The 21,057-nt window shown below is 44.5% G+C and overlaps 1 protein-coding gene across 2 annotated transcripts; it reads left to right on the forward strand.

Annotated features, from left to right (window-relative positions):
* The first annotated feature begins 88 nt into the window (after window positions 1-88).
* chd8 (chromodomain helicase DNA binding protein 8) lies at window positions 89-20,791 on the forward strand. 2 transcript variants are annotated; one of them, XM_061798384.1, is made up of 39 exons: window positions 89-226; window positions 1,632-2,681; window positions 2,810-3,124; window positions 3,202-3,315; window positions 3,392-3,894; window positions 3,994-4,105; window positions 5,096-5,305; window positions 5,396-5,464; window positions 5,553-5,608; window positions 5,708-5,825; window positions 5,930-6,013; window positions 6,112-6,249; window positions 6,454-6,575; window positions 8,303-8,546; window positions 8,616-8,792; window positions 8,906-9,049; window positions 9,142-9,240; window positions 9,374-9,533; window positions 9,629-9,839; window positions 9,919-10,114; window positions 10,263-10,433; window positions 10,552-10,842; window positions 10,937-11,157; window positions 11,342-11,544; window positions 11,677-11,833; window positions 11,910-11,999; window positions 12,098-12,201; window positions 12,333-12,456; window positions 12,566-12,641; window positions 12,729-13,000; window positions 13,129-13,361; window positions 14,351-14,986; window positions 15,059-15,165; window positions 15,374-15,586; window positions 15,810-15,902; window positions 16,001-16,114; window positions 16,200-16,301; window positions 16,397-16,501; window positions 19,700-20,791. In XM_061798384.1, the coding sequence occupies exons 2-39, from the start codon at window positions 1,734-1,736 to the stop codon at window positions 20,078-20,080; spliced, it is 7,713 nt and encodes a 2,570-aa protein (XP_061654368.1). In that variant the 5' UTR covers window positions 89-226; window positions 1,632-1,733; the 3' UTR covers window positions 20,081-20,791. The 2 variants fall into 2 exon arrangements, with proteins under 2 accessions (XP_061654368.1, XP_061654369.1); XM_061798385.1 differs by having other exon boundaries at window positions 15,062-15,165.
* The last annotated feature ends 266 nt before the right edge of the window (window positions 20,792-21,057 follow it).

Consider the following 21,057-nt stretch of genomic DNA (forward strand, 5'->3'; position numbering starts at 1 on the left):
TCCCGCCTAACGGCGGCCACGACTTGAGTGACGAGTGTCCAAACCAATGAGATCGTCGCACGCTTCCGGCTCGGAAGACAATTGACCAATCGTAGCCTGGGAGCATCGGCGAGGCAGGCTTTGTACGGGTTCTCTGGCAAGAATGTTAGTTCCTGCTCTCCCCTAGCCGTTTCCTGTAATCGGACTGTGTTGTGAGACGGAGAAAGCCATGTGTGTCGATGCAAAGGTACATTTAGCGCCCCGAATTATTACCGCGAGCCTCGGGGCGGCGGACTCGATGAATATTTTCCGCTATTTGACTGCAAAATGGACGCAGACTAAGTGAAAGAGTATTGCGGCCTAACCCGTTCTCAGAACGTTGACGGGTAATGGTTATTGTGGCACGTTGCTTTGGTTTGGTCGGGTTTGTTGTTGACGAGATTGAAGGGAGTCCGGTTGACCGGACGCCCGCTTGTAATTGACCCAGCAGTCAGCCAATTGCGCCCCGAAAAAAACATTCAACGCGGGGGTGATTTAGGAGGGACTATAAAGGAGTGCTTGCTCACACGCTTTGGTAATAGGCACATCTTGACGGTGGGGAGCTAATGCTAACCGACGGTTTTGTGAGGCAGAGAAAAGCATCCTACCGCTCCATCACTGCCTCCTCGCCTTACTTAAATGCACACTATTCCCAATTACTCAATGCTTGCCAGCGCAGTCTTTATTTTGATATCAAATGATGTCAACTGCTCGTGACTTAATACAGTTCAAAAGTTAAACATCCTGGCAGAGTTAATTCAACATTGGCTATTTTTTTTTTTTGTTGTTGTTGGGGGAAAGAGAACTGAACGTTTTGCTGTTGTTATTTGCTATTCTGAAACGCCTTACACTTTTAATTTGAATCCCATTCAAATTAATGTAACGTTGTGCCTCATCACTCTTGTTTTTCTTTTTAAGAATTGCAGTCATCTCCCATGCTATTGAAACTTATGAGCACGACTGCGTGTACGATTTTAAACCACACTCTGGTTGTAAATTCAACAAATGAGAACTAAATTGTAAAGGGCCGTTCGTCATCGATGGCAAATTGTAATTGTTGTTACAGACTCGAGGTCCAGGCATAGACAAACAAGAAGATGCAAATATATAACCGCACCAAGATCGTCGTAAGAAAATAAATATCCAAAATTGTGCGCTAAAAGAGATTTTAATGTTGTTGTCCTTTTTAGGCAAATTAGGCAACGTTTGTACTGTGAGATCATTTATTGTTTTCATGGGACCCCGGAATACTGTACTTTACTATACTATTTATATATTCTTTTTTTTTTTTGTGTGGGCGAACCAACCGAAAACACTTATTGACAGTTAACCTTGCTTGTTGAAGAATTGTTTGAGTTTTAAAAATAGAAATATATGTTTTTTTTCAATGCAATTATTTTCACTATTTCGCTGCTGTCCACTGTATGCATCCGACTGAAATGTGGATATTTGTTGTGTCGTCAAATCTCGAAGTCTAATATACCGAAGAGAAGAGAAACCAAGGGGTGGCTTTATTCGTGTATTACAAGTTCATTTATTAACCTGGAATCACATAGCAAATGTTAAAATCCTGATGAATTGGTGTGATTGTCCCTTTTCTCTCTCATCTACAGCTATTTTCTTTGACATTTTGAAAAACTGGACGATTACAATTTAGCCTTCATCTCGGAGCGTCTCTAACATTGTGCCCATCTCCCCCGTGTGGAGGGGGCAAGATGGCAGACCCTATAATGGACCTCTTTGAGGACACACCCCTGTTTAACCTGGATGCCCTCCCGGATGACTCCTTTTCTCAGGGTTCATCAGACCCAGTGGAAGAGGCTCTTAAGCTGGCGTTGGGTCAGGTGGACGCGCCAGTGGAGCCAGAGCCCGCACCAGAGCTTCCAGTGGACGCTGGCATTTGTGTTCCTGTAGCAGCCGCCACCATACCTGAACAGGTCTCCATTCCAACTCCTACACAGCAGACGGCGGCGGCCGCTCAGACTGTTTCTTTAGCTGCCGTTCCCACGCTAGCCCAGGCTCCTGCTGCTGTTGGTACTGTACCTCAAGTTCAAGCCCATGCCACAGTACCCATTGCAAGCAATACCAATGTGGTCACCAGTAGCACTGTCCTGCTTAACTCACCGCTAACTGTTTCTAGCCTTCCAGCCGCCACCACCACTGCCGCCCAGCAGCTCGCACAGCTCGCTCAGCAGCTTACTCCGCAGCAACTATCTGCCATCACGCAGCAGGCGGGAGGGAAAATTGTCATTCTTAAAGGTCCCCAGGGACAAGCCCAGGTCCTGCAGACTGTATCAGGCGCCACAGGCCAGGCGGGTGGCAAGGTCATCCGTTTGGTGTCCGGCTCACCGCTTAAACCAGGCATGCCCATATTACAAGGAGGAGCGGTCTTGAACCAAGCGACCACAGCACAAACTCAAGTAAAGGTCAGTGCTGCGGGAGTGCAGAGGCTGCTGCAGTCGCCAAACGGGCCAGTGAAACAGCTGCTGCTCACCTCCATGCCCCAGCAAGGCCAGCAGGTTCAAGTGCAGATACCAGCTCAAACACAGATGGCCCAAGTCCAAGCTCAAGTGCAAGTTCAGCCCCAGAGCCAGCCTGCTCAGATCCAAATCCAAGCTCAAAACCAGGTGCAACTCCAGCCAGCCATGCAGGCCCAAACCCCAGTAAGTGCTCCTTACAGTCACACTGTCAAATAATGCTTGAACTGGTTTGCTTTTGTGGGTGGAGCCATATACGTGGCCTGTTTGCTCGTGATCAGAACGAGACTAATGAGTTCTGTTTGTGGCTCTAGGGTAGTGAAGCCAAGCGAATCACTCTGGTTCTCCAGCAGCCCTCGCAGGCTGCTACTGCTACGTCAATGGGTCAAACTGTCGTAGCCCAACCACAGGTCACGCAGGTTCAAACAGGCCAAGGAGGTCAACAGCAGGTTCAAGCTCCGACTAGACTGGTCCTGGGACAGCTCCCTGGGGGTAAGCTGGTCCTCCAGGGAAGCCAGCTCGCAGCCTTGACCCAGGCCCGGGCTACGGGGCAGGCAGGTGGTCAGCCCAAAGTTCTTACTATCCAGCTGCAGGTGCAACAGCAGCCAAACCAGCAAGGAGGAGTTAAGGTGAGACAGATATTGTAATAATGATGTCAGCGTGACAGTCGACAAGCAGTTCGTGACTTACGTGTGTAACCTTTCAGTACCAGTTGGTGTCGGGAGCTGGCGGTACTGGCAGCCCGCAGGTACTGCAGATTTCCCAAAGCCAAGGGGGGCAGAGAGTTGCAGTGCCTCTCAAAATGCTTCTGCAGCCACAGGTAGTCGTTTTCTGCACCTTGTGGTTAAGTATTTTTGATGTGACGGAATAATAATTTCATGTCTTCTCCGACACAGACGAGCTCAGCATCTACAGCCGGCGGGGCTGTCTCAGTGTTGAAGGTTGTCAACGCTTCAACAGCAGGCCCTTCCAGTACAACCACCACGGCGTCACAGGCTATCCGCATCACCAAGGTCCCTGGCGATTGTTCCTCCGTGCGACGGGTGGAGATCCTGTGCAAGCAAGAGAAGGCGAATCGAATTGTGGCTGAAGCTATAGCCAGGGCGAAAGCACGCGGGGAGAAGAACTTACCCCGCGTCCTCAACCAGGACGAGCTTCCATCCACACAGACCTCGCCAGAAATCGGAGGCACTGTGACCGTCGTCTCATCGGCAAAGAAAAAGACCAGCGGGGGAGGGAGCAAGAAGAAAAGTCCTTTAGTTGCAGGAACGCCATCTAAAAGTGCAGGTGGAGTTGACAAAAAAGGCAAAGCCAAACTAGCAGGAGGGGCAGTTGGTGATGCTGGAGGCACCACCATACCTGCTGCTGGCATTAAGAGCAAAAGCAAAACCAAGACAAAGTAAGAGATGCATGCTGGAAAACGTTGTGTTTTCTGCACACGAACTTGATCTTTGGATAAGAGTTGCTGATGTGTTTTGATTTCCTGTTCCTCTCTTAGTACTATTACTCTTGTGGGGGCGAAGAAAAGAAAAAGGAATCCGTCCTCTGATCATTCAGATGGGGAGTTGAGTCCTGCCTCACCTGCTGCGCTGGAAGAAGACTTGATCATGGTAAGAAGACATGTTCACTGGGGGGGCGAAACGGGTTTTTGAAAACCATCCAAACGGTTCGGTTCGACTGTTTCAGTTCAGTCCATGTGTTCCGTTCCGTTCATAACGCTTTTTTTTTTTCTTCCTTTCTCATTTACCAATGACGCGAAGCAGTGTGTTCACTCCAGACCGAAGTAGCAAGTTAGCCAAGATGGAGGCGCGCACCCGTTATCCGTGTCACACCCTTCCGGCGATGCAGTGGCCAATCATATTGCTGCGGGCCGCGTCACTAGACGTCTTGCGTTGGAGAGAAGAGATACAGACTCTGTAGAAGTAGTAGGTTCACGATGGTCTTACCGCATCTTTTTCTCTCCGACACAAGATGTCAGTTTGATATAACAGATGCCTGTGTAGCCAACAACTCGCTGGAAATCTAGCTTCCCGATGGAGGTGTTTGGATTACCGCGGAAACTTTGCGTCACCCGATGATATGCAATGCGAGTTAGAATTTAACAAGTGGGAGGCATGAACACGAACGGTTGTTATTCCTATACCGTTTACCTGATTTGGATGTAAATCCCCTCAAATTGAAGCTGAAAGTCTGCGGTTAAAGTACATCTTGTTGGTTTAATTTCAAATCCATTGCGGTGGTGTTTAGAGCCAAAACGGCGACTCGGAGCATATAGCAATGATTCTAGTAACATAAAGTTGAAGTTTTTAGAGTGAATTTCCATCATCATTTATGCATGATTAGCATCGGTATTTCACTTCGAAAAACCTCACGGTAACCCAGGAAACTAAAATATCATAAAAGTATGAATACTGTAATAGTGATCTTGTCTCAGCTGAGTCACAAATGTACTTACTCGGTGTGACATCTTTTCGAAGCGGGCCTTAAAGTTTGTTTTTCCATGTAATTCCATTATAGTGTAGAATTTGTTGACGCGTTTGTTTTCATCCGCTGTTTATGTACAACTACTCATAATGAACCCGACTAATTCCGCTGTCCAGAAGAGGCGCTCTAATCGCGTGGTGAACAGGAAGAAGTACACAGAAGACCTGGACATTAAGATAACAGACGACGAGGACGAGCAGGAGGATGTTGATGTTACGACGACCACGGCGGCTGTGGCCTCCATCAGCGCAGCACCTGCAGCGGCACACATCCACCAGGAAATTGAGTTACATGGTGACGGACTGCCTGGCATGCAGTTCTTTGTGGTGTGTTGAACATTCACTTTTGAGATGAGGGAAGACAAAAAAAAAGTATTTTTCTTCATTGGATTGTTTCATTATTGACTTGTCATCCAGGAAAACCCAAGTGAGGAAGATGCTGCCATTGTAGATAAAGTCCTTTCCATGCGTGTAACAAAGAAAGAAGTAGGCCTTTATGCAATTACTTCTTATTCATTGCCCAATTTATAATTTACTGTTTTTAAAATTTGTAAAACATACCGTTGTCTTCTAGGTATCCCCAGGCCAGTACTCCAATGTGGAGGAATTCTTTGTAAAATACAAGAACTAGTAAGTCTTACAAGCTTGACCATTTAAAAGGCAACCTTTAGTTTGAGTGTATGAATAGAATACAACGCAATGCGTACAATCTCACTTTCTTGTTCCCAGTTCATACTTACACTGTGAATGGGCCAGCATGGGGCAGCTCGAGAAAGACAAGAGGATTCATCAAAAGATCAAAAGATTCAAGACCAAACATGCGCAGATGAGGCATTTTTTCCATGAGGTTAGAGGAGAAATGTAATCTTTAGTTGCAGCTTGGCTGCCGCTTATGGCGCTGTCGTTGCATTGAAATGACTGTGCTGTGTTTGATTCTGTTGTATTCTTCAGGAGGAGGAGCTCTTTAATCCAGACTACGTGGAAGTGGACAGGATTCTGGATGTGTCGCACAGTATAGACAAAGACAATGGCGAGGTAGAAAGAACTAGAATAAATGTGAATATTTTGACCGAGAGAAAGTACATTATTTGCATTTGTTACTAACATTTGATACTCTCCTCCACCCCCCCTAGGCTGTGATATATTACTTGATTAAGTGGTGCTCTCTGCCTTATGAAGATGCAACCTGGGAGTTGAATGAGGACGTAGACGAGGGCAAGGTCGAAGACTTCAACAAAATCCAAAACCGGCAACCTCGCCTCAAGAGAACTGTAAGGACTAAAGTGCAAGATATCAAGAGTCTCGATTGACGTTTGTTTCGCTTGTTAACTTAATGTCAGTCATGTCAAAGTACGAATGCTTTGCATCTCGTTTTCCTTCTCGGTTGCAGTCATTTGCGAACGTCAAAAAGACTTAACAGGAGGCTGTGTGTAAATTGACATGCTGTGATTTGCTCACGCTGTCCTCTTCTGCAGATGCGGCCACAGGCCGGCTCATGGAAGAAGTTGGAGGAGACGAGAGAGTACAAGAACGGCAACGCTCTTAGAGAGTATCAACTAGAGGGTGTCAACTGGCTGCTCTTTAACTGGTACAACAGGTATGTAATCACACCCATCAGACGTTGAATGACCATGTTAAGCTTGTTGAAATTCAGTAATTCACAACAACAATCTCAGTGTATGATAGAAGTCATCGCTTATATGGTCGGGGCAGTGGTTCTCAACTCTTCTCGCTCTGGGAGCCACATCTTATTGTCATTACGTCCAGACATCAAACAATGCACATTATGTTTTTTAGCATTGGAAAAACATGAACGTCATTCATTTAAACATGAACACATGTGAAGTGCCTTTCAGAGCACATTATTTAGGGAAGTGTATTGTCAGATTTATTTAAAAATATACAAAATAAACAAGCCAACAGTGTCTGCGTTGACCATAAAGGGAGTAAAACATGACGAGTGCATGTGCGTCAACAAAATAAGTTAAAAAGCAAGTCTGCATAAAATAAATAATGCCACACAAACCGAGGAGAAACTATCTCTTATGGAGTGTAGCAAATATAAAAACGGCAATTTAAAAAATAAAAAAAATAAAAAACATACACACCAAACTTCACTGCATATCGCGTAATTTATACTTTATTGTATTTATTGCACTGAAATTTCAGCGGCCGAAATGTTTTGGCCGAAAATAGCTCGATGGGGAATTTTTGGGTTTTGGACCAAAAGACTAGTCACCAAAACAAAACGGCCAAAATAACATATTTGTTATTGCTAACTCGCACGCTAAATAGTTAAGCAGTATTTGCTATTAAGAAGCAATGCCCGTTCGGATTTGCTGACTAAGTGGTTGAATTGACTGGGACGTCAGTATTCTGCACACAGCCTCGTCACGCTTGGATAATGACATAGTCTTGCACCATGAACCATAAATGTGACGGTTCAATAAGATACACATTCAACCAGTGGGAACATAAACACACATTAACAACAAAAAATGAAAGTCTTTATACCAGCAATAATTCCAATTTGTATGTTGCAATGAATTGTGGGAACCGCGTGGCTTTACTGTCATTATGCTAGCGGCTAGTCCAAACTGCACCGTCCCTATTGTCGCTGTTCGGCATCCGAGGTGGAATGCTTCGTGCGTGGTATGCATTTCCGCAAATAAACTACACTCACCACGGAGGGAGGATAAGATGGGAGACAGCACACCAAAGAAACCCGAAGCTCGTCGAAACCTTTGAATCGTAGAAATTAAGCTTAACAAGTGGGACTTATTGATAACGACCACATTTGCTTTCATCACAAATGACTTAATGATTTTGATTTGCAATATATTATGATATTAGATATCATGATTCTGGAAACTAGGTAGTGATGTGTTTTTCTTTCTTACATGAATTACTTCCTGTCCTCCTTCAGTGATGATAATACTTTCATAAACCCACCAAATGTGCCTTGTTCTCCGGTGCGAACCAGCTGATCTATGGACGGCTTTTTTTTTTTCTCAGAACAGAACAGCCATTTTAATACTGAGACGGCTACGGCGACGTCATCAATAAGCTTTATCGCGATTGGTCGGATACCTTTTGTCCAACTGTATACCTTCTACTGATTAGACCGTTTATACGACACACCCTTATGTCATTCCCCCCCAATATCGTGCAGCCCTAGTGAGAAGATTTGCTTGGACTCCCCTTTCAACTGACTTGAATAAGTACCCTTAAGGGAACTTATACTTCCATTTCCCCACTGTGAAGGAAATTAGGAACTATCCTATAACTTCTTTTCTTTTCCTCTGATCACGCCTTGTGTCTCAGGCAAAACTGTATCCTGGCAGATGAAATGGGTCTCGGGAAGACAATCCAGTCAATCACTCTGCTGTCTGAGATTTATGCTACTGGGATACAGGGCCCTTTCCTGGTGATTGCTCCCCTCTCCACCATCACCAACTGGGAGAGGGAGTTCTCCACATGGACCAATATGAATGCCATCGTCTACCACGGCAGCCTGGCAAGCAGGCAGATGATCCAACAGTATGAGATGTACTGCAAAGATGACAAGGTGGGCTTGACGGTAGTTAATATGACTGAAATTGAACATATCTGATTCATGTCACAATTGTGTGCGCAGGAACATTTAATTCCAGGTGCGTACAAATTTGATGCCCTGATCACAACTTTTGAGATGGTGTTGTCTGACTGCCCTGAGCTGAGGGAGATATCCTGGCGTTGTGTGATTATTGATGAGGCGCATCGCCTAAAGAATCGTAACTGCAAGCTGTTGGACAGTTTGAAAATGTTGGACCTGGTTAGTTGACCCAAGTAGAATATTTCAGAATAAAACTCTCTTATGCAGAACGCAGAGAGTTAGTGTCTTTGACTTGGGACTCACCTTATTGCTTTTGCCCCCCCCCCCCCAAGGAACACAAGGTGTTGTTGACTGGCACGCCTCTGCAGAATACTGTGGAGGAACTCTTCAGCTTGCTTCATTTCCTGGAGCCTGCCCAGTTCCCCTCTGAAATTGAATTCCTGAGGGAATTTGGAGACCTCAAAACTGAGGAACAGGTGCAAAATATGACACAGTCATTAACTATTTTAAATTTGGCTGTGACTGAGCAAGTTCTATTTTCCTTTTCATTTTTTCACACCCCCCCCAGGTTCAGAAGCTGCAAGCTATATTGAAGCCGATGATGTTGCGAAGGCTCAAAGAAGATGTCGAGAAGAATTTGGCACCCAAACAGGAGACAATCATTGAGGTTAGTAAATGTTCTTTAATGCATGATGAACATTTTACACGATTAAAAAAACCAAACAATTTGCAATAGCGTCAGTCTACCTTTTATTGTCAAGAGTTAAAATGTTAAACGACTCTTGTATTCTTACTTTAAGGTTGAGTTGACGGATGTTCAGAAGAAGTACTACCGGGCTATCCTGGAGAGGAACTTCAGTTTTCTCAGTTTAGGAGCAAACAGTAACAGCAATGTCCCCAACCTGCTCAACACGATGATGGAGCTGCGCAAGTGCTGCAACCACCCTTACCTCATCAATGGTATTGCATGTTTGAAACAAATTCACCTGACTTTATTTTTTTTTAAATATTTTTTTTAATACTTACAACCAACGTGTCTTGTCTGTCTTAACAAGGTGCGGAGGAGAAGATTGTAGCAGAGTTGCGGCAGGTGTATGACCCTCTGGCCCCAGACTTCCATTTGCAGGCGCTAATTCGCTCAGCTGGAAAGCTCGTCTTGCTAGACAAGCTGCTGCCACGTCTCAAGGCTGGTGGTCACAAAGTCCTCATATTCTCCCAAATGGTGCGCTGCTTAGACATTCTGGAGGACTACCTCATCAACAAGAGGTAGGACACCTTGCCTTATTTTCTTCAGCCCGTTTGTTCCACGTATATTTCTTTTCAAGTTATTGACACATCTTTATAGATACCTTTATGAGCGGATTGATGGCCGAGTGCGTGGCAATTTACGACAGGCTGCCATCGATCGCTTTAGCAAGCCTGACTCGGACCGCTTCGTCTTTCTGCTGTGCACTCGAGCTGGCGGCTTGGGTATTAACCTCACTGCTGCAGACACCTGTGTCATATTCGACTCAGACTGGAACCCTCAGAATGACCTCCAGGTACATATGCAACTCTGATCTGCTGTCCAATCAAACGTTATCAGTCTTCGGAGTTCTTTCCTTTTGCGAATCGGTGCTTTGACCTCCCACCGTAATGCCACCATTTCCTTTATTCTGTTGATTGATTTTTATTTGTAAACTTCCTCAGGCACAAGCTCGATGTCATCGTATTGGCCAGTCAAAGGCAGTCAAGGTCTACCGTCTGATCACAAGGAATTCGTATGAGAGGGAGATGCTGGATAAAGCAAGTTTGAAGCTGGGTCTCGACCGTGCCGTCCTGCAAAGCATGAGTGGCAACAAAGACAGTAATGTTAACGGGGTAAGAAAACAATCTGCTCGCTGATCAGTCACCTACAATTTATATTATGGATAGTTTGTTACACATTTTCCATAGTGTTTTTAAATCAGTCAAAATGTTTTTGTGTTACTTCTAACAGATCCAGCAGTTTTCTAAGAAGGAGATTGAGGACTTGCTGAGGAAAGGAGCTTACGCCGCCATCATGGACGAGAACGACGAGGGTAGTCGCTTCTGTGAGGAAGACATTGACCAGATCCTCCAGCGAAGAGCCACCACCATCACCATAGAGAGCGAGGGCAAGGGCTCCACCTTCTCAAAGGCCAGCTTTGTGGCCTCTGAGAACCGTAATGACATCGCCCTCGATGACCCGGAATTCTGGGAAAAGTGGGCCAAGAAAGCAGACATAGACATGGACACGATCAACAGAAAGGTAAAATGATTTTTCACTTTTAAAGGTTGTTTTGCACTTCTTATATCCCTGCAATTTGCGAAAAATAATACTGAATTGATTCTCTCCCCCTTAGAACACACTCGTTATTGACACTCCCAGAGTGCGCAAGCAGACCCGCCAGTATTCCACTCTGCGAGGGGAAGGCGCAGAACTATCTGATGTGGACAGTGACGAAGAGTACCCACCTGCCAATTCCAGGCACTCTCGTTCTTCCCGGCGTGCCGACCGTCACAGTGGAGTGGGTTACGGTCGCACTGACTGTTTCCGTGTGGAAAAACATCTGCTTGTCTATGGGTAGATAGAATTGTATGCTAAACTAGTTTTCTCAAGCTTAATGTTATCTTTTACAGGAAGATTTAGCAGTTGCGATCTGAGCCGTCACTGTTATTTGTGACTAAATTGGATTATATTGGCTTTTAAAAGCCCCCCCAAAAAAACAAAAAAAAATCACACCCACTTTTATTCCAATGTTTTCCAGTTGGGGCCGGTGGAGGGACATCCTCTCTCATGCCAGATGTAAGCGGCGCTTGAGTGAGCGCGACGTGGAGACAATCTGCCGTGTCATCCTGGTATTTTGTCTCCTCCACTATCGCGGTGATGAGAACATTAAGAGTTTTATCTGGGAACTCATCACGCCACCGGAGAATGGACGTGAACCCCAAACACTGCTCAACCACTCTGGTAGGAACATGTTCATGGCTTCACCTTTCAACTGGCATGTAATGTAACATATGTGGGCAAGCTCAAGGGGTGTTTTGTTTGAGGCACAGAAATTCTCACCTTGGTTGAGTTTACTTCTTCTTTTCTCCTCAGGCCTTTCCATCCCTGTCCCCAGAGGCAGAAAAGGTAAGAGGGTAAAAACTCAGAGCACATTTGATGTGCAGAAGGTGGAGTGGATCCGCAAGTACAATCCAGACACACTGCTGCTTGATGACAGTTACCGCAAACACCTTAAACATCAGTGCAACAAGTTAGTGAAGCATAAGTTGTTTTTCTGCATATGTGTACACCTGCGCTGTGTCTATATGACGTCTCTTCTCACTTAGGGTGTTGCTGAGGGTCCGTATGCTCTACTATCTGAAGCAGGAAGTGATCGGCGAACATGCTGAGTCTGTCCTGAAAGGGGCTGACATCAGGTATTCAATTCAGCGGTTTGCATATGCTCCAATGCAAGAAGTAATCTGAGATACACTGGGGACTAAAATGTATTATTAATATTATCTCCCGCCCCCAGAGATGTTGATATCTGGATGCCAGAGATGGAGCAGCAAGAGGTGCCTGCAGGATGGTGGGATGGTGAGGCAGACCGCTCTCTGCTGGCTGGTGTGTTTAAACATGGTAAGAAAATTCCGGAGAACAATAAGTCTTTCCTGCGCTGATTCATCCCTTTGTGGCCAGGCTCACTACTGCCGCTCCCATGAGATGGAGCAAGTTTGTACTTACTAACTAAGCGTCACTCTTGTTACCAGGTTATGAGATGTACACAACCATGCGTGCCGATCCTCGTCTCTGTTTCCTGGAGCGGGTGGGCCGCCCAGATGACAAGGCTATCGATGCCGAGCAACACACTGCTGATGGCGAGCTGGGAGATGAGTGAGTCTTATCTGTTTTGATATCTGGCTGGCCATAACGGCATATGAGCAGGTGATAAAATATTGATGACTCAAGTAATGTCTCACGTGCTTTTTACCGTTTTACACAGAGGTGATTATGATAAATACTCAGAGGACCCAGAGTTCAAGCCCGCATCAAGACTCCCCAAAGATTCTTACGATGAGGTATACTTCTGAGCATTACATCATCATAGCTCTGAAACAGTGTATCAAAAGTCTCACGCATTGTCCTTTAACGCTCCCATCAACTAGCCTGACGGTATGAAGCTGGAGGATATGTCTGTTGAAGACAAGGTCGTTCCGGGGATAACAGATAGCGTTTCTAACCAGAACCAGAGCGGATGCGATTGGCCCTCCAGTTCATCACTTACAGCGCGCTTGCGGCGGTTGGTCACGGCTTACCAGCGCAGCTACAGGCAGGAACAGCTGAAAATTGAAGCAGAGGCAAAGGGCGACCGTAGACGCAGAAGGTGTGAGCAAGCTAGCAAGCTGAAGGAGATAGCACGGCAAGAGCGACAACAAAGGTAAAGTATTATCGTGTGTTTTTCGAAGCGAACATCTTTTTCAAGAGGCCTTTTGATCTTCACTTCTACTGCACAAGTCAGTTTCACTTCAATAAAAATCACCCAATTTTATTTGCATCTTTCTGCAGGTGGACACGCCGGGAGGAATGTGACTTCTACCGTGTTGTCTCAACTTTTGGTGTGGAAAGAATGAAAAAGGAGGCGGGCCTTGTTGAGGGCGAAGAACCAGATTATGAGTGGACGCGATTCCGCACATTTGCACGCCTGGATAAAAAAACTGATGAAAGCCTTAGTCGATACTTCCGCTCTTTTGTAGCCATGTGCCGGAGAGTATGTCACCTGCGTCCTGGCCGGGATGAGGGTAACTACTGCCACTCCACAATACTCAAATACACAAATTTTATTGCACAGGCCCCCCCAAAACGTAGCATTTTCAACATTCTCAAGTAACTACTCAAACATTGCCGGTATTGGTCAAGCTACTCGGAAATTGTGGTGAGCTAAGCTACAAGTTATTCTACTCACTATTCAATGACCGAAGCTAACCCACCAGAGGAATGTAGCCAGCTAAGCTACAATAAAATGACAAAAGTAGTTAAACTACATTAATTCCAAGTCATTGCGATCTAGTGATGAGTTAAAATGTGAGACGATCAGTTAGGTTTTATGAACAATTGTGTCATTAAACTTGTTGGAGTTCCTGGATATTGGGGTTGCACAATAAACAACGGAACTTAGAACTGTTCTGTGAGGACTCTGAGTAACATGAATTCTTTAATTATGGCCACGGGGCTTCAAGAGATGTACACAGCTTAGCGCTCTCTTCTGCAATTTTATCCAGCTGTGCCCTTTCCACCTCACTGCGCTGCGTTATCAGACAATTCGCAGGCATCTTTTTATAAACGGTCTAAGGCCAGCGTCAGCAGGAAGAGCGGTATGTGAAACGTCAAACGGAATAGAAGCATTAAGCATTTAGACCTACGCTGGAATTGTTGAGGTTGAAAACAACCACATGACTGAGAAGTGTAGTCCATGCATTCATTTTCTGAGCCGCTTATCCCCACAAGGGTCTCGCGGGAGTGCTGGAGCCTATCCCAGCTATCATCGGGCAGGAGGCGGCGTACACCCTGAACTGGTTGCCAGCCAATCGCAGGGAAATGAAGTTAAACTAGTAAAGTTGCTACTTGTTATGCAGCGACTGCCATACACTCCAAGTTGTGAATCAGATTCATATTACTTACACACAAAAAATCCATTGCACAAATCATTTTAGATTCATATACCCAGTGGGTTTTGTTCTGGCTGATTGTGGTTGATCACAAACCTTTTACTGTTCTGAACTTTCCCTAGATCTGCCACCACTTCCCCAGACTGTGGCCCCCATCACAGAGGAGCGAGCTTCCCGCACTCTTTATCGCATTAGCCTCCTCCGTCGTCTCCGTGAGCGAGTTCTTCCGCACCCTTCCCTAGAAGAGCGTCTGCTGCTGGCCCCGCGCACCTCTGAGCTGCCCACCTGGTGGAGCATCCCAGACCACGACCGTCAGTTGATGCTCGGCGCCGCCGTGCACGGTGTCAGCCGCACTGAGCTCTCCGTCTTCTCAGACCCGCAGTTTACCTTCACTGCGGCTCGAGATGAATTCATTCAGAACCAGCAAGCCCTGCCTCCACCCCAGTCACAACCCATCATGCACCTCAACCAGCCAAAGTCCATCGCAGAGGTCTCTGGTGTGAAGGAGGATGGACAAGAAGTGGACATTAGTTTGCTGGGTGGTGAAATTAGTGCTCACCTGCAAAGTACACCTTTGAGTCACCATGATGGCAAGGCACAAGGGCAGAGCTGGAGCTTCAAGATGAACAAAAACAAGGGAGGAAACAAAGGCGGTCAAGAGGGTGGTTCTGATTCTGATTCTGATTCAGGTTCGTCGTCGTCCGATCAATCAGGTAGCAGCGATGAGAGCGGTGATAGTGAAGAAGAAGTGGATGGAGGTCAGTTGGTATTTGACAACAACAATGCACAGTCGTCAACACATTATGAGACTTTCCTATTTGTTTTCTTAGCAGGTGTGAAGGCGTGCGATGTCGATGAAGAGAATGGTTTACTCTCGATAGCCTTGTCTCAGGATGGCATTCCTCCCACGAATCCTGTCAGAGTAGAATGGCCAAAGGTAAACAGGTCTTCTTTTTAAAAATATTAGAATGATCGTACAACGGACCCCTGGGGCATAAACCATTTAAAAAGAGAGTTTTATCAAAGACATTTTAAAACAAATTCAATCAAAGCAAATCAACTTCTGGAGGTCAACTATATGTAAATATATACTTGTTGATTCGCTCATTGGAAACGTTTAATTAACGCCTCTCATTTAAACTCAGGACCGCGTGTTGATCAACCGCTTGGACAGTTTGTGTACACTGGTGCTTACTGGTCATTGGCCATCGGGGCGGCGCTACGTATCTGAGGCTCATGTCAACCAAAGCGCAGAGCTGCAGAGAGACGAGATGACCTACGTTCGGGCGGGCCGCAAACCCCTCACTATACCCGGAGGAGAAGGAGAGGATGGAGAATTCACTGTCAAACTCCTCAAGGTAATTGTACACCAAACCTTTAGGATCTCGTATTGTTTATCATCTTTGGAAAAGGTCACATTTGATCAACACTGTTTGACGTGTTGAAAAAGTGTTTACAAACTGTGTGTGTTTGAACGGAACATTTAAATTTATATATTGAGATTATCCGACTGGCCCAAAAATAGACACAGCAATGGTGGTGTTTATTATGACTCAATATATGTCTCTCTCACTTTCCCAGGAGGAGGGGCTGAAGCTGACCTTCTCCAAGCAGGCACTGATGCCCAACGGGTCAGGTGGCGAGAGCAGCCGTAAGCGGCGGAAAGAACTCGAGGTACAACGTTCATGTGCTTTTATGCGGGAAAAATCTGTTGGGTGCAATGACCACACCACATTTTGTCTGCTAACTTCTTTCCACCTTCTCTGTTGTAGTTATCAGACCCAGATGGCATCCTTGATCCACTGGAGCGTATTCCTCGCCGCCGGGACCCTCCCACCTGGCTGAAAGAGAATCCAGATTATGAAGTGGAGGGAGACATGCTAGCGGTACAGCAATTTATTTTGTTGTCCCCTAGGCTCCAAAGATTAAGTGAGAAGCAAATGGCTTTTTGATCACATACTTTTCCTTCAGCTTCTTGTGAACAGGAGTAAGAGGAAGAGGAGAAGGAGGGCAGATAAAGCCCTGACAGGCAATGAGAAGGTCAAGCTTATTAACATGAGGACAGGAAAGAAGGTCAGACATACAATACACTTTGGTTTAACACACTTATTTCAGACCTTTTGACATTTCCTGTCAACAAATGTTTTTTTTTCTTTCTCCAATTTAAGATTGGAGCTGCATTCTGTCCGATGCTGCAAGACCTAAGAGAATATCTGGAGGAAAATGCAGATTTCGTTGTGGCGCCTGATTGGTCGGAAACAGTTCGGAATTCTGTACGTACAACAAATACTAAAACTTGTAGTTGGAGCGTTATTCCTGAATAATAGATGTAGGCAACCCTTTGTGTTCAAGGACCATATTTGTTTTGTTTTTCTTAAACAAAGAGATGGGACAGGTCAGTCATAGGTGAGGTGAAAAAAATTCAAGAAATGAAATTTGGATGTAAAATGGTTAATTTTCATAATCCAATATAATACATTCTCATTTTCAGTTATTTATAATTACTTAATTAGAATTAACCAACTAAATAATAAAATGGATAAGCATTTTAATTTAAAGAAATAATTATTTGATTACGACCGCAATTCCAATAAAGTTGGGACGTTGTGTTAAACATAAATAAAAACAGAATACAATGATTTGCAAATCATCAACCTATATTTAATTAATTACACTACAAAGACAAGATCTTTAATGTTCAAACTGATAAACTTGATTGTTTTTAGCAAATAATCATTAACTTAGAATTTTATGGCTGCAACAGGTTCCAAAAAAAGCTGGGACAGGGTCATGCTTACCACTGTGTTACATCACCTTTTCTTTTAACAACATTCAATAAATGTTTGGGAACTGAGGACACTAATTGTTGAAGCTTTGTAGGTGGAATTCTTTCCCATTCTTGCTTGATGTACAGCTTCAGCTGTTCAACAGTCTGGGGTCTCCGTTGTCGTATTTGACGCTTCATAATGCGCCACACATTTTCAATGGGAGACAGGTCTGGACCGCAGACAGGCCAGTCTAGTACCCACCCACACTCTTTTACTACGACGCCACGCTGTTGTAACACCTGCAGAAAATGGTTTGGCATTGTCTTGCTGAAATAAGCAGGGGCGTCCATGAAAAAGACATTGCTTGGATGGCAGCATATGTTTCACCAAAACCTGTATGTACCTTTCAGCATTAATGGTGCCTTCACATGTGTGTAAGTTACTCATGCCATTGGCACTAACACAGCCCCACACCATCACAGATGCTGGCTTTTGAACTCCATAACAGTCCGGATGGTTCTTTTCCTCTTTGGCTCGAAGGACACGATGTCCACAATTTCCAAAAACAATTTGAAATGTGGACTCGTCGGCCCACAGAACACTTTTCCTCTTTGCATCGGTCCATATTAGATGAGCTCGGCCCCAGAGAAGCCGGCGGCGTTTCTGGGTGTCGTTGATGAATGAATGGTTTTTGATTTGCATAGTCGAGTTTCAAGTTGTACTTACGGATGTGCTGCTTACATGCAGAGATTTCTCCAGATTCTCTGAAGCTTTTGATGATATTATGGACCGTAGATGATGAAATCCCTAAATTCCTTGCAATTGTACGTTGAGGAACATTGTCCTTAAACTGTTCGACTATTTTCTCACGCACTCGTTCACATAGAGGTGAACCTCGCCCCATCTTTGCTTGCGAATGACTGAGAAATTCAGGGAAGCTCCTTTTATACCCAATCATGGCACCCACCTGTTCCCAATTAGCCTGTTCACCTGTGGGATGTTCCAAACAGGTGTTTAATGAGCATTCCTCATCTTTCTCCGTCTATTTTGCCACCTGTCCCAGTTTTTTTGGAATGTGTTGCAGCCATCAAATTCTAAGTTAATGATTATTTGCTAAAAAAAAATAAAAGTTTATCCGTGTGAACATTAAATAGCTTGTCTTTATAGTGTAGTCAATTAAATATAGGTTGAACATGATTTGCAAATCATTGTATTCTGTTTTTATTTAGGTTTAACAACGTCCCAACTTCATTGGAATTGGGCTTGTAGATTAATTAATACAAAATGTATACATTTTATTAACCAATTTAGGGAGAAAAATGCTAAAATATCTCAGTTCGCTCATGGGATGAATAAATCTCTCTAATCTAACAAATCCATTTCTCTTGATATCCCGGTAGGCCGGGTTAAAGAACGGGATGGGGTTGTAAGTGGCCTGCCTGCCAGACTTTGCCCACTTCTGGGCTATGGTGTTAGGGTTGCCAAGATAAGTCGATTAGTCATGGCGACATCGATGATCAAAATCCTCAACAATTCAATAGTTGACATATATATATATATATTTTTTTTTGCACTTTTTTTTTTTCCTCAAAAGTCCTTGAATCCTCTCACCGCTCAGCTTGCTCGCCTGTTGTCTTCCTGCTGGCCATGACGCATGCGTAGTAGTGGGTCTTTATGGTGACGCACATTCACAGTAGTGGTCATCCGGGTTTGCTGTGTGACATGCAAGGAGAAACTCAGGCTAACCGGCATTAGCAATCAAGCTCAAAATTTGAGCATTTCACCCAAAATACTGAAGAGGAATGCGATGTAAAACCTCCAAGACAGAATGCAACTTGCACGATGTGGCTGATTCAATTTCTGAAAAGAGGGACAGTCATCGCGATAAGCTTTTTTGGCTAATTAGCAGCTAATATTAGCGTCAGTGTCTGTGAGCTAATTGCTTAATGTTGTAAACATGCAAATTAGCTTAAGGTTAACGATGACGATTTCATGAGCCAACACACAGGTTATGCGTTTGCTATGTCATAACCACATATTTGAATAGTCATAACCACATATTTGAATAGAAGATCGATGCTACTTGGCTACGTTCTCATCACTGGAAATGCCTGCACACGGAAAATAACTCACAACTGGCTCATTTCTCAACTGACATTAAAATAACAAATAATGAAGCCGTATTTTAGTAAAGATTTTTGAGTAATGATTATGTTGTGAAATTGAACCGTATACAGAATGATTACATCCCATTCCATACTATACTGCAGGAGCTTTCGGTCTGACACCAGTGATATGATCCGATTAGTTGACTACTCGCGGAAATAATCGGTGGGTAGTCGACTGTTAAAATACTTGTTTGACAGCCCTAGTCTTAATACGCTGGTATTTTTTTAATGGTTCATTTATCCTTATTGGGGTGATTGAACACTTGACAATATAACGATGCTTTCATTCACCTAAAGTTGATGTCTTTGCGAAAATGTGCGGAGGAGTAACGTATCCACGTGTCTCTGAGTGTTCTGGAATTGGAAGTTGTCAGGAAAGCCCGACATTGGTTGACTACAGCAGTCAAATTTCAACATGTAAATGGAAAATTCCTATGATTGTTAAGAATGTGAAAAACATTTGCAGACCAGTTGAGTGCCGCAAAGTTCAAGTACCAACAATATTTGAACTGTATTCTACATTTCTTTCTACCAGGGCTTTTTGCCTGAGACACTCTTCCATCGACTGCTGACTGAATACTCGGAGATCCCCAAGAAAAGTCGACACCGCCACCACCACCATCATCACCACCACCACCATCATCAACACCACCACATGCCAGAGCCAATGCCAGAAAATCCCTACTTGGAAGGCGTGGAAGAAGAGACTCTGGTCTCGGACGGAGCTTACATGATGGACGAGGAGGACCTGGAGACCTCCCAACACTTCCTTACCAGTCCGGACTTTGATGTTAAAATTGAGGCGGGCGACAGCCTTTCCCAAGGAGACTATGACAGCTCAGATCAAGAGGGCCTATTAGATGACGTCATCCTCACACAGAAGGACTCTGATTCGTCATCTAGCTCAGAAGACTAACTCACTCCCCGCAATTTATTTGACTCAGTCCCTGTCTGAAAGTGCATCATTATCCCTCATTTATTTTTACCTTATGTATGAAGTTATTGTTGGAAATTTGTTGCTTATTTTATGAATTACAAATTTCTTCCCCCCCTCCCATGAAAGACGAGCAGGTGTGCAACCCATGCTTTCATTTTCATCAGGGACAAATTTCAATCCGTCTCTCCTCAGTCTTCTACTGTAGCCACTGCAAATGGCAAACAATCATTCTTACTTTGCGGCCCGCCGTTCTCCTCCGCTCACTCCCAAATCAAGAAGTTCCCATCACATTCCCAGCTGTGACCAAAAGGGGGCCTCCTGCTGTAGATACCCTTTTCTTATCGAGGACCCTCAATTGGGGTTTTCAACAACAACAACAACAACTGAATGCGTATACTGAGTAAAGTGGTGTCCCACTTTCCCAGCCTTGTGGAGTCACGGAACCTTAGTCCATAGAGCTCTGTAAATGACGTACAAGGGATTCCAATGTGTGGGTGTACTGTTTATGTTTTAACTGTGTGAAGGAGAAGGGACTGTGGCGCATCAGTTACTGAGGCAGTGAATAAAGGAGGCTCGTATTGTATCATGTAGATCAGGTAAGTTGTGTCCTATGGTGCAAAGGTGACAATGAGTTGCTATTCTTGTTTTATGATCTCTCTGTGACATGAATAACAGCAAACTACAGTGAAAGCAAGTCTGTGTGTATTTTTGTCACTTTCACCACGCACCCGTTGGTGTGGTTTACTTGAAAACAATATTGACAGTATTGTTGACAGGTAGTACTTTTCACCACAAAAGGTAACCAGAGTGTTTTCTTATTTCTTATGTTATGACATTTCATGTGTAAAAGATTTGTTCCTGTGTCCTTGATGCAAATTTAGAATAGCATCCAATATGAAATCCTTTTTCTTGGACACTAGTAGAGTTCCGCTGGGTACACTACTCACAAACATTTT

The sequence above is a fragment of the Phyllopteryx taeniolatus genome, chromosome 14 (genome assembly GCF_024500385.1).
Source record: "Phyllopteryx taeniolatus isolate TA_2022b chromosome 14, UOR_Ptae_1.2, whole genome shotgun sequence".
NCBI classification, from domain to species: Eukaryota; Metazoa; Chordata; class Actinopteri; order Syngnathiformes; family Syngnathidae; genus Phyllopteryx; species Phyllopteryx taeniolatus.